Raw genomic sequence first — 13220 nt, 5'->3', positions numbered from 1 at the left:
GCCAGTGGGCGTGTAAAAGCGGAAAGTAGCTGAGATCTGCTATGTGAAAAGTTTCTTCCTGCCCCTGAGTCTGAGCCTTGCCCAACTAAGGCCACATGCATTAGCAAAATTCCATCTTATTTGTTACTTAACCATTGAAAGACAAGGCCCTTCATGATCTGGCCCATGCCCACATTTCCAGCCTCATCTCAATTAAGAAGCCCAGCCATCAGACTAGGTGGCAGCCCTAGTCGCTCCTGCCACTTCCCCTGAAGAAGGCGTTGAGTGGCAGGGATACCCAGGAGAAGGCAGCTCCGCACATTGCAAGTGGGGGTGGGCCTTCAAGTCAGCCCCAGATTTGAATTGCACATCCACCACCTATCAGCTTGTGATTTAGGGCCACCTTGTCAAACTCTCTGAGCCCCGGGTACTACTCTGTAAAATAGTGATAGTAATAATAACCATCTCACGTGGCTTTTGTAAGAAATGAAGTCATGACTGCCACTTGGCATGGTGCCCTGCGTGTAGTTGGCATTTAAGCATAGATTAGTCCTCCCTCTACTCTTCCTCCCCCACGCTCTGTAGCAGTCAGTCATTTTACCCTCTGCACCCACAGACCCATTGCCAGGCTTGGGGTCACTAGGCAAGTGTTTCTGGGCAATCTGAAAGCGGGTGTCTGCTCAGCTAGGAGGCCTGCACGGGCTGTAGGCAGCCCAATGGGTAAGAGTGAGCAATACACCAGAGAAAGAAGGGAGTTATCTCACTGGGGGGAGGAGAGCTTGTGGTTACAAGCATCAGAGAGTGATTCAGCACCCAGAGGAAACCATGAGAGTCTTACCACTCATCAGTCACCCAGGGCCTCCTTTTGTAAACACTTCCAAGGTGAGAGAACAGCTCGGAGACCCTGAACAAGATAAGGAAGCGGAGTTGGGGGGGGGCCTCCAGGGTGAGGGAAGGGACAACCAGATCCCACTCACCCAAGGCCAGTCAGCCAGCGCTCAGGCTCTGCTTCCAGCCCCGGTCAGACACACCTGTTCCCTGAGAGAGGGGGGAGGACTGATGGGAAACAGGAACAGGGAGTCCATGAGGCTGATCCCTAGACCTGCCTGGGGCACGTCCACGTGGGTCAACGGAAATTAGAGCACGCAGGGAAATGCGAGCCTACTGGGGAGCTGGAAATGGGGAGGGGAAAGGATACAGCCCCTGCCCTACACCAGTCTCCCTCTCTCAGGCTGGGCCAAGTCAAAAGTCTCCTGACTTTTCTGGGCCTCCAGACTCCAAGTCCAAGAAGCAGAATCTTAACACTTGACCAGGAAAGAGAGTGTTGGAGTGGAGGGAGTGTCCCACATGTTGAATACCTACTGTGTGCTTTCATCCAATCCTCGCAAGAATGCTGTGACACAGGGAGTCCCCCACTCTGAACAGATGACGGACTGAGGCTTCAAGAGGTTAAATGACTACAGAGGCGATAGAGCCTAATGATTAAGCTCTTTTTTTGGCATAAGGTGCTTTGACATTTGACTGTCTGGATTTGAATCCAGGCTTTTCTATTGTTAGCTGTGTCACCCTTGGCAGGTTACTTACTCTCTCTGTGCCTCCATGTTCTCATCCTTAAATCAAGGATAAAAATACATATTTCACAAAGTTGTTGGAAATCAAGTGCATTAATATATGTAAAGTGCTTAGGCAGGGACTGGTGCAAAGTAAGAACTCAGGAAATATTGGCTCTGATTCAGGCAGCTCATCGGAGATTCAAGCCGTGAGTAAAACCAGAGACCCCAAATCACTTTGCTGTACAGCAGAATTAACACAACATTGTAAATCAACTGTACTTCAGTTAAAAAAAAAAAAGACCCCCCCCAACCCTACCTTTGATCCAGCACCTTCCTTACTCACTCATAACTCCTCCCTTTCTGAAGGATGCTCACCTTTGCCCTCCCCTCACCCCAGAGCAAACCCCTTCTTGCCATCTCCTCCAGCCAGGCAGTCTTCCCTGCACTCCCCTGGGCTAGGAGTCTCCTACGCCTGCAAGGCAAATTCCAGAGCAAGGCCCACCCATGGGCTGGCTGTGCCCTCCCTGGGCTCCAGATAGCATGTGCCTGTGGTCCAATCTGGGGTGTGGGAGTCCAAATGGAAGCAGTGTCCATCATTCATTCATTCATCAGATATTTATTACGTGCCAGACATTGGAGTAGGTACTGAGAATGCAGTGGTGAACCAGAAGTCCGCAGTCCCTGCCCTCATGACACTTAACCGTTTAGGCATCAGGAACAACAATAATAAGGAATTAGTTAATTTTGAAAGGAAACCTGACCTCAAGTGTGACTTGGGACCCAGAAAGGTAGGCGTGTGATTCAGAAGTGGGAGAGGAGGGTACTCAGCAGCCCCAGCCTGGGAGGGAATGAGTCTCTGCTCTGAGAGCTTGGCTGGACCCAGCCTGTGGGATGGGAGAGCCTCTGTGGGCACCTGAATCTCTACTCTAGACTCTGAGGAGGTTATTTCCAGGGTTGGTTTGCTGTCTCTTGTTTTGCTAACAGCACAGCAGAGCCTCCTCCTCCCTCCCCCACCCTTCCAGATCGAGGCTATTTATTCCTAGTGACAAGCCTGAGGATCCCAGGGGCGGTGGCCTCAAGGACCTGGAGGGGCCTTGTGTCCCTGGCAGACGCCAATCCTCCCGCCCGGGCAGGGCACAGGGAGGAAGCCAGAAGGTTGGAAACTGTAGAGGTCGGGGAGGACTTCCCTCCACCGCCCCTGCAGCGCCCCATCCTTGCACACTCCTCACACCCCTTCCTGAGAAGCTCAAAAGTCATGGGGCCAAGGATTAGGGTCTCCCCTAGGCCTCAAAGGTCAAAACTGTTCCTGGGCACTGTGGAGACCAAGGGAGGATTTCTCTGTCCCACGATGCAGCTGGAGGTGAGGAGGTGGTTACTTCTGTCTTCACCACTCAGGGTTGTGGAATAATGCCCTTTGAAGGTCAAGGCCCTATAGAAGGGGTCCTTAGACTTCACTCCTTGTTTCCAGAGAACACCTTCGTTCCCACTGACAGGGCCGCGACAGCAGGGTCAAAACCACCCCCTCCAACAGGCTGGAATAAGTCCTCTTTTACAAATTTGGGCAGAGTGTGATCCCTGGGGGTAAACTGCGAGGGGGAGGGGACACGAAAAGGGCATGAGGACCCTCTGGGTCCCCAAATGGACCTTGGTCGGCTGCCTCCTGTATCCCTTGCCTGAGACTGAATACAGCTAGCCGCTGGGGACTGGGGTGGGGGGAGGTAAGGAGAGTGGGGAAAGAGAGGGAGGACAGCAAAGGCTGCAGGGAGGGGACAGGGGCGGGGTCCTGGCCGCCCACGAAGGTTGGTAGAGCCAGGTTAGGCCCGGCGGGCCCAGGGGGCTGGGGCAGGCTCCAGCCTTAAAGGGAGGTGGGGGCGGGGTCTGGCCCCCAGCCTCCAGGACTAGGGCCGGGGGCGGGGTCCGCACCCCGCGGGCAGGGGAGGCCGGGGGCGGGGTCCGGGCGGGGCGGGCCCCCGCGCTCACTTCCTCGGGGAGGGCTTGGGGCCGCGCTCCCGCTCGCCCACACAGTCCGTGCGCCGCCGGCAGCCTCGCCGGCAGCTAGCTCGGTTTCGCTCGGCCCGGCCCGCAGGTAGGAGGCGCCGAGGGACGCGGCCCCGGCTGCCCGCCACCCCCCGCCCCACGCGAGCGCCGCGCCCCGCTCTCGCCGCCTGCCTCGAGGTGAGCTCCCCGCCGAGCCCGGCTCCCCATCCCGGCTCCCGGCCCCCGCCCTCTGGCGGGAAAGGAGAGGCGGCCAGCCGGGGGTTAAGGGCAGCCGCGGCCCCCGCCCCCTGTCCCCGCCTGGGTCCGGTCGCGGGCGCAGGGAACACGCTAGGAGGCGGTGGCGCGCGGGCGCCGAGCCCCGGGGGTCGCCCCCGGAACCGTACCGCTCCGGGCGCTGCAACGCCAGTTAGGTGGGGCAGGGGGCCAAGTTTGAAGTGGAAAAGCGAGAGTCGAGAGAGACCGGGAGGGTTCGAGAAACCGGCTTCCAGAACGCCCGGTGGAGCAAGAGACCGAGACAAGACAGGAGCGGCGAGCTTAGACAAGGAGGCTGCGGAGATACGCGAAACAGGGACAGAGACTTGGGCGTAGAGTCACCGGGAGGCAGACCCGAGGCGTAGGGTCCGACCCAGGTTTTGTGGAGCGGAGCATTTTAGGAAGAAGCATGCCGTGACCCCAGACGTGCTGTCAGCCCTTTCCAGGGCCTTGGCGGGTTCTGGGCAAATGAGGGGCCCCGAAGCTTAAGCTTCATTAACCTTGTGGTAAACCAGCCTCTGAGAGGCCTAGAAAGACATCCAGAGACTGGAGACAGACACGCTCAGGCATACAGAGATGCTAAGAGATAGAGAAGGGCGGTGGGTAGGGACCAAGACATTCCACCCTTTAGAGACCCTTGAGGTGCCAAGACTTGGGCAGACAGTGGTAGAAATCCACAGAGGCTGCCGTGGGGAGATAGCCAGTCAGAGACCCAGAGACACGGAAACATACAGACAGCTGCTGAAGTGTACAGACACAGACGTGCTGAGTGGAGCAGAGCTAGACGCCAAGAGACAGATGTCATGGAGGGGCAGTGACAGTTTTCAAGACAGACCCCGCGGGACTCAGGCCTGAAAGATTGGGAAGGGAGGATGTGGGGAAACAGAAACACTGGGCCAACTGAGCCCCCGTGAGGCAGAGGACCTGAGACATGAGACAGTAAGACTCGAAGGAGCCCTACGCACTCTCCGAGACAGCCCCAGCTTATTTTTAAACTCAAATCTTGGACGCGCTGCTTCAGCCCTGGGGGACCCGGGGTGAATGAACTGTTCCTCTTCTGTCCCCAGAGCAGCTGCTGGATCCTGCTTCCCACCCCCTTCTCCCAAACCGCTCTGACTCCCAGGCCCCATGGCGGGGGCGGGGAAGAGAGTGGAGAGTTTGGGGTGGATGCCTAGTAGCAGGGGTGAGGGTGGGGGGAGTTTGATTTCTCCCCTCAAGTCCCCTGTCAACTCCTGGAAGCTGGGGGAGGGGTCTGTTCTGATCCTGAGTCACAGCTGTGGGACCTGGCCAGGGTCCTCCTGGACGGGGGGGGGGGGGGGGGGCGAAGGGGTTGAGCGGTTGGCATGGGTACTTGGAAAGACTTCTGGGTGTCTTCCAGTCACAGGGCTGGCAGCTGGGGAGAAGAGCCAGGCTCTTGTACTAGTGATATCATCCAGCATCTCCTGTCCCGCTGCTCTTAAACGCTGACCACCCCGTCCACCACCATTTCTGGGGAAACAGGAAAGGGCTCCAGGCTGGGAGGCAAGGGACCTGAGCTCTCTGATACCTGAGTGACTTTGGGCATGCCCCTGCCCTGTCCCTGGCCTCTGTGCTCAGCTGTAAAATGAGGATGATACCCTATCCCGCCTGCCCTTTGTGCCATCTGATAGATGGTGGGTGGGTGGGAAAGCGCTTTATGAGAGGCAAAGCAGCATGCAGGTGTGTACACCTGTGTACCTGTGTTGGGGGTTTCAGAGTTATGCTCACTGGAGTCAGACTGGCCCCACTGGTCTCAGTGAGCCCCACGGCCTGGGCCTCTTCAGCTTCCCCAGCAGAACTAGGGGGTTCCCTTTTTGTTCTCTCCCTGGGCCCCCGCTGAGAATGTCAAGGTCAAGTCCCAGGCCAGCCCCCTGACCCAGGCCTGGCTGAGAAACTGTTGACTGACCCCCGTATGAGTGAGGGGCTAATAATCAAACACTAAGAGCTACCATTTACTGACTACTTAGTATCTCCCAGGTGCTTTCCAAGTATCATCACATTTAAGCCTGGCAACAACCCTAGGAGGTAGGAGGTAGTAGTAGGTGGGGAAGCAGGCTCAGGGAGCTTAAGTGACTTGCCCAAGATCACCCAGGTTTATATTTCACAGCTCAAGCCTCTACACAGCACATGCCACGGCCATTATCCAGCCATTTTGAGCTGCAGGAGGTTCACGGGGAGGGGTCAGATGTGTGTGTGGGTCAGGTGTAGGCAGGTGTGTGTGTTGGGGGCAGCGGCCGAGAGCCATCTGGCAGATTGAGCGCTCTCCCCCCGACCCCCCTACCAGCCGTGAAGGAATACAGGACTGGCTCCCTTCAGTCCCCCAGTCCTGCCAGGGAAAGGGGGAGGGGGGAGGGGCAGACCAAAGGCAGAGACAGGTGGGCCTTGATAGTGCCCTTCACTCTGTCCTCACCAGAGCCCAGCTGGACAGACTAGGGGATTCTGGGAAAGAAACAGAAGCCACGCCCATACCCTATTTGGGGTGCCCCTGTCTCAGAGTGGTGACTGCCTCCCAGTAGGCAGGCCTAGGGCTAGTCTGGACCTGGGAAGATGACAGAGCTGTTGGGGGCCAAGCCAGGAAGGAAGGAAGGGCCCAGGTCACTCATGGATGGATGCATGGCCACACTCCACCTGTGTGGCCCCCGCTGCCCAGTGGCTCACAGCCCAGGCAACCCTCAGATGTTGCGCCAGAGGAAACCCAGGCCTGAATGGCGAGGAGCGGACTGAGGTGGAGGGATACCCTCCACCCTCCAGCATAGCCCCCAGCCCAGAAGTCCCGACTCTGAAGACCCCGACTCCTGGCGGCCTCATGCCCTGGCCTGGGGTATGAACTGAGTGTCCTCCCATCGTACAGAAGGGCAGCTGTGGGTTCATGAGCCACCCCTTCAGAAGAGCCAGGCCCCCTAGGCTTGGGGCGTCTGCTGGCGCCTGGAGTCTGAACTCCAAACCAGAGCCACGCTTGTTGGCTAGAATTTCCTGCGGGGGGGGGGGGGCTGAGAAAAGGAGGGCTTCGCCTTCAGCGTGAGCCAGGCCAGGCTCTGGGGACTGCCAGTTACTGGGGTCTAATGTGGAGGAGTGTGTTGGTGGGTTCCTTTGTACTCCTGGGGCCCATCTGCAGCTGTGAGAACATCCCCTTCCTAGGGTCCAAGTGGTTCCTCTCCACCCACCCCGGGATCCCAGTCCTCAGAGAGCAGGCTTCATGATGGAGGAGACTGGGGGTGGGGAGCTCTGAATTTGGGGCTAGAGACTGGAATCAGGGGCAGCAGAAGGGACTGGGAACCCCACTTCCTCACCCTCCCTACTCCCCAAGCTCCTGCTGCAGAGGCAGCTGTGTGGATGACCTCATCCCACAAACATGCTTTGTTCCTGAGAAAATGGAAAGTGTCTGAGGTTTGGTGGGGGGCTGGGTGTCTGCAGCAACAGCGCTCAGGGCTCCCCCTTTCCTGACTGCCCACCGTAGGGAGGCCTGATTGGAGAGGAAATGTCTTCAGTGGCTCCCACTCTCTCACCCTTCACTCCCCGGCCCCAAACCCTTCAAAAAGCTGGGGAGAGGCTGTCTCTCCCAGAGGCAGGGAGAGGGAAATAATGACCCAGGGGATGGAAAGATTCTGGGGCTTTGCCAGTCGCTGCCAGGAGTGATGACCGGCAGGAGACAGCAGGAGGCACACTGCATAACCTCCAGTTCCCCTCTCCGTCCCCAAGCATCTCATTTCCCTTTTTTCCTCCCCTGTTGGCTGGCAAAACCTGACATCTGGCCATCTGTGCTGCCACAGCTGCTGCAGGTGTTGCAGGCCAAGGCTGCCCAGGCTGGTGTGACCAGAGACCCAACGGGAGGTGGAGGGGGTGAGGGCAGAGGGTCCAGCTGGGGAAGCTTGGCTGTGTCCAGCCTGCAGGATTTCCTTCCTGCTTAAACCTAGGCTGAGCCTCTGAAGTCCTTGTTGCTGGATTCTCCTGAGAGGGGAGGCCCAATGTGATTTCTCCCATCAGCCTCCTCCACCTCCACCATTCACTGGCCCAGCATCCTTCTTACATTCCGCTGTTTCCTGGCTGGGGTTTGGGGGGTGGAGTGCAAACAGCCCCATTCTCATCCCTAAGCTTCCCACTCCAGAGCTCTGGGTATACTCCTAGGGTCCCTTCCTGGGAGTCAGGAGAGGGTGAGAGTGCTGTTCATATGGGACAGGGTGGGGTGGCTCCGTGTCCTTGCTCTTACCCCCTTGGGGCCAGTAGGGACAGTGGAAGCTAAACTCAGGCTAAATGCAGGGGCAGGAAATGAGTCATTGACCCAGGAAAAGCCCCCTCCCCCCAGTTCTGCCAGGGCCAAGATAAGAAAAGAACTTCTGCTTCCTGGTTTTTTTCCTGACCCCCTCTCATCCCCAACGTTAAATACAGAAATAAACATGCAGGACTCTTTGTGTTCCCAGAAACACCCATTCCCCATCACCACCTGCTCTGACCTGGCGTTTCCTATGCCTAGTTCTTGCTTTTTTTTAAATGCAGTGGGCTAAGCCACAGCCCCTCTGGGTGACCCCTGCCCCACCTTGTGTCCCTAACAGGGCTCACTCACAGCCACCATGAGCGAGGCCTTTGACTGTGCAAAATGCAGCGAGTCCCTGTACGGGCGCAAATACATCCAGACGGACAACGGACCCTACTGTGTGCCCTGCTATGACAACACCTTCGCCAACACGTGCGCCGAGTGCCAGCAGCTTATCGGGCACGACTCGAGGGTAAGGACTGGACCACAAAGGGCAGAGAGTGGGTGGAGGCTGGCAGGAGGGGGCGAAGGTGCCAGTGCCCCTGCTGTGCTCCACACAGGAGCTGTTCTACGAAGACCGCCACTTCCACGAGGGTTGCTTCCGCTGCTGCCGCTGCCAGCGCTCCCTGGCCGACGAGCCCTTCACCTGCCAGGACAGCGAGCTGCTCTGTAACGACTGCTACTGCAGTGCCTTCTCCTCACAGTGCTCCGCCTGCGGGGAGACCGTCATGCCCGGTACGTTCCCGGGGGCTCCCAGGGGCTCGTTGTGCGTGGGACTGGCATGCCTGGCATCTGTGTAGGGTTCTTGTAAGGGACTGGCATGCCTGTCTGATACAACATGGAGGCTTGGTAAAGACCTGCACACGCAGCACGTTCCTGGAAATTTACTGTGTGCGGTATCTGTCGTGCTTATTTGCTCTTGGGAGCTTAGCACGCACAGGGACTGACAACGCATGATACACACCTGGGGGCTTAGCATGTTTGGCACACATAGGAGCTACGAGTGTGCTGAGACTGTCAGTGTTTGTTGCATTGGGGCTTGGTGTGTGCAAAGACATATAAATAAAGGGCTTAACACGTATGGCAACCTGCATGGCTAATAGAATGTGAGGATTTAGAACACGTGGAGATTGGCATGACTAGGATATGCCGGGGCTTATTATGTTCTGAATCTATCACGTCCGGGGCAGAACTCCGTGTGGGCAGGGACTTGCTTGCCTCGTATATGGGGTCTTTGTGTGTGTGCTCACACTATCACATCTGGTATATAAGCGCTTAGCATATACTGAGTCATCGTGCCTGTGACCTGGAGGCCTGGCGTATGCTGAGATCGTCATATTCTGGTACATGTGGGGACTTCACCTATGCCAAACCCTCAGGTCTAGTTTATGGGGGCCTAGCATGTGCTTAGCCAGCATATCCAGTGTTGGGGGGAGGTGGTTAGCATGTGCAATAGATGCGGTGGGGATCCTGCTGCAAATGCATGGACACCACCCTGTAGCCTGTGGAAGCAGCGGGGACCCTCCTCGGGGGGTGGCAGAGGGTGGCACTCAGGAGCTCGGGACTCAGCCTCTGAGTGGGACCCCTGTTCCCCACAGGATCCCGGAAGCTGGAGTACGGAGGCCAGACGTGGCATGAGCACTGCTTCCTGTGCAGCAGCTGTGAGCAGCCGCTGGGCTCCCGTTCCTTTGTGCCCGACAAGGGTGCTCACTACTGCGTGCCCTGCTATGAGAACAAGTTTGCTCCTCGCTGCGCCCGCTGCAGCAAGGTGGGGGCTGGGCCGGCGGGGCGGGGGTGCCGAGCTCCACTGCACACAGGGGTGGGGTGAGCAAGGCTCTGTCGTGGGGTCGGAATCCCCACTCCCCCTGCTGACAGACGCCGCCCCACAGACACTGACGCAGGGTGGCGTGACATACCGTGACCAGCCCTGGCATCGGGAATGCCTGGTCTGCACCGGCTGCCAGACGCCCCTGGCAGGGCAGCAGTTCACCTCCCGAGATGACGATCCCTACTGTGTGGCCTGTTTTGGAGAACTCTTTGCACCCAAGTGCAGCAGCTGCAAGCGCCCCATCACAGGTGGGACAAAGGGTCAAAGGACAGAGTGGGTAGAGTGTAGGCAAGGGAATGGGACCTGGTACTGGGTGAGGCCGAGGGACAGGACCGCCCACCCTCCAGATCACAGAGCTAACCTCCAGCCTCCCTCCAGGACTCGGTGAAGGCAAGTATGTGTCCTTTGAAGACCGCCACTGGCACCACAGCTGCTTCTCCTGCGCCCGATGCTCCACCTCCCTGGTGGGCCAGGGCTTCGTGCCGGACGGAGACCAAGTGCTGTGCCAGGGCTGCAGCCAGGCGGGGCCCTGAGCCAGGGCTCCTGGGCCCAGGCCCTCCCAAACCAGGGCTCCAGGACTAAGGCTCCTTTTCCAAACCACCTCTGGGACCCAGCCCCTCCCCAAACTGGGGCTACCCCTGGGCTCCAGGATTCAGCCTCCCCACTCCAACATCCCCAATCTGGTACTTCTTGACCCAGGGCCCCCAAACTTGGGCTCTTACGGAGCCTCCACCATTCAAATCCCCTCCCCAAGCCTGAGCGCCAGAACTCAGTCCTCTCCCTATGGTCCGGCTTCCCCTAAGTCAGAGCTCTGGGACCCCAGCCCCCTTCAATCTAGACTTCTCCCCTGAAGACTTTAGGTCTCCTATGGGTGCCTGAGAAGTCCTCCGAAGTGGACTGTACTCAGGCTTGACACTCCCCACCCCCATCCCACCGCTATTCCCAGGGATGGGGCTGTCTGGGCAGCACATCAGGGGTTCACTGGTTAGGGGGTCCTAGGGTACAGGGTTTTGCCCAGCCCTTGCTGTCGAGTGTTTTCTCGTTTCATTTCATTTCAGCTCCATTCTGCCCAGAGATGGGCAGAGGGGTGGGTTTGGCTCACCCCCCTTTCAGATTCTGCAATAAAGCAGTATGAGGAAGCGAAGGCCTCTGTGTGTTTGTCTGGGGGTGGAGGGGCAGGGAGGATTCCTTCGCACACCACGGGACTCGGAGGCTCTTCCCGACCTCGACCTCCTCCATGCAGGGCAGAGGAGGAAGCTGCCAGGCGGGGTGGGAAATCTCTCCCGAGAAAGGGGATCCCCGCGGCCGCTACTGTCCCTCTCAGGCTTAGCTGGCTTCCCCCCTGCTGGCAAAGGGCTTTTTCCTCCGAGTGGGGAAGGGAGGGGTTTGGGGGAGGTTCCGGACAGAAGCAGGGCGGGCCGACGGCGTTGGGTTCTCCGTCGGGTACAAATCGCCCCCCTCCCTTACCATCCCTCCCCAAACCCCGCCGAGCACCGGGTGCGGATCCCCAATCTGGGCCCAGACCCTCAGCCCCCCTTCCCCCTCTTCCCGAGGATTAGCGGAGGCGGCCCGGGATCCGCTCGCGGCCGCACGTTTTTTGCCAAAAAAGGCAAGGATGCAGCTGCACGCGCCACAGGAACATCTGGATCCGATTCCCGGCATGAATGGGTCATGGCCCCGCCTCCCCGTGATTCAAGGGCGGGGGCGGGAATGAGCGAGGGGGGCTATCCCCCAAAATGGGGAGATGGGGCGGAGCGCTGCTCCCCTCTCCCGGCGTCCGACGCCCCTGCCCCTGCTCTCTCGGCGGCCTGCGGTCTGGGCTCCGCGGTCCAGACCGTCGGAGCCCGACTCGTGCGCGCTGGCTGCGGCGCAGGCTGAGGCGCTCACGTACCGCCAGCGGCCTTCCCGGGTGGGGGCCCGCGCGCGGGGCGGGCGGACCCTCGGCGCCCTTTGCGGGAGGGGCCCTCCGGTCCGGCAGAACCGCGTGATTATATGTATCTCAAAAGAAATCCTCCCAGAAATCCTATGGGGCGGGCGTTTTTCCATTTCACGGAGGTGGAGACTCCACTCGTTAGTTCCCCAAAGTCACATAGGTGGATCCACACTGCCTCCCCGGCCCAATTCGAATCCTAAACTTTCTGAAGCCGCGGTTGACATTTTCTACAAACCTTTACGAATGCCCACCATGTGTGCTTATAATTGATGATTGTATGTCGACATTTTTTGTCTCTTTCTTCCACCAGCCTCTGAGGATTGGGCTCACGCCTGCCTTGCTCACCCCTCCACTCTCAGCTTCAGGCACTTACTACATGTTCAATAAATACCTGCTGAGGAAGAGTAGTCCAAGCATAGAAAACAGCTAGTGCAAAGGCCTGGAGGCCTGAAAAAACGTATGGTGTGCTTTGGGGAAGCAGCAAGTAATTTCATTCGGAGGAAGTGCCAAGAGACTAAAACGTCAGGCAGCGGCCAGGTCATGAAACGCCGAATGCCAAGTCAAACAGACCTCACCCTGCGGGTAAAGCAGCCCGTGGAAATGTTTAAGCAGGGGTGTGAGATGATCACTCCGCTGCAGCGTGAATAATGGATTGGAGGGGTAAGATGAGCAGACTGACTAGGAGGCTAGTGCAGTGGTTCAGGTGAGAGATAATGAGACAGGTGGCAGCAGGAATGGAAAAGACAGGACTTGGTGACTGGTTTGAAAGAATGGGGAAGGAGAAGGTTTTCGGGGAAGGAAGGCATCAGGTGAATGGTGCTTAGGTGGTCCACCCGCCAAAGAGGAAAGGGATGTGCAAGTACAACAATGTGTCATTGATTTCAGGATAAACATCTTTCAGATTTAACATCTCAGAAACCCAGACGCAGCGTCTAATCAAGTGTGACATAGTTTAGTTGACAATTTTTGTTCTTTCTTTCTTAGTCGACCGTAAAATAATGGTGGCTTTAACATTGTCTCATACTCGATGAAATACAGTAGATCCCAAACCTCTACCCACCACCCACCCTACCCCCCAAAAGATACACGCGCTGTCTCTGCAATCCAGAAAAGAAATTTCTTACCTCTTTCCTAGAGGTGCAGGAAAAACTTCTGGGGAGGAGTTGTGTCCAGGGGTCCTCTCCCTAAGGTTGAGGTCTTGCTTAAATTTTTAGACATAAATATGACCCTCACAACACCCCATGAGCAGGCAGGACAAAAGTCATTATCTCTGTTATTTTTCAAACTTTAAAAAACAAAAAGCAATTCATGCTTATTGTAGAAAAGTTGGAGAATTCCAAAAAGGGAAGGTAAATCACTAATAACCCCTTGTTTTTTTGTTTTTTTGCGGTACGCGGGCCTCTCACT

General features: G+C 57.5%; 1 protein-coding gene across 1 annotated transcript; it reads left to right on the top strand.

The window, feature by feature from the left end:
• The first annotated feature begins 5713 nt into the window (after positions 1-5713).
• Positions 5714-11011, top strand: FHL3 (four and a half LIM domains 3). Its single transcript, XM_079941246.1, has 6 exons — positions 5714-6621; positions 8351-8524; positions 8613-8787; positions 9651-9820; positions 9942-10128; positions 10259-11011. The coding sequence occupies exons 1-6, from the start codon at positions 6406-6408 to the stop codon at positions 10411-10413; spliced, it is 1077 nt and encodes a 358-aa protein (XP_079797372.1). The 5' UTR covers positions 5714-6405; the 3' UTR covers positions 10414-11011.
• Positions 11012-13220: the final 2209 nt, after the last annotated feature.

This window comes from Stenella coeruleoalba (assembly GCF_951394435.1).
Source record: "Stenella coeruleoalba genome assembly, chromosome: 1".
In the NCBI taxonomy this organism is placed as follows: Eukaryota; Metazoa; Chordata; class Mammalia; order Artiodactyla; family Delphinidae; genus Stenella; species Stenella coeruleoalba.
Note: the sequence above shows the minus strand (reverse complement) of the source record. Positions and strands in the feature narration are given on the sequence as shown.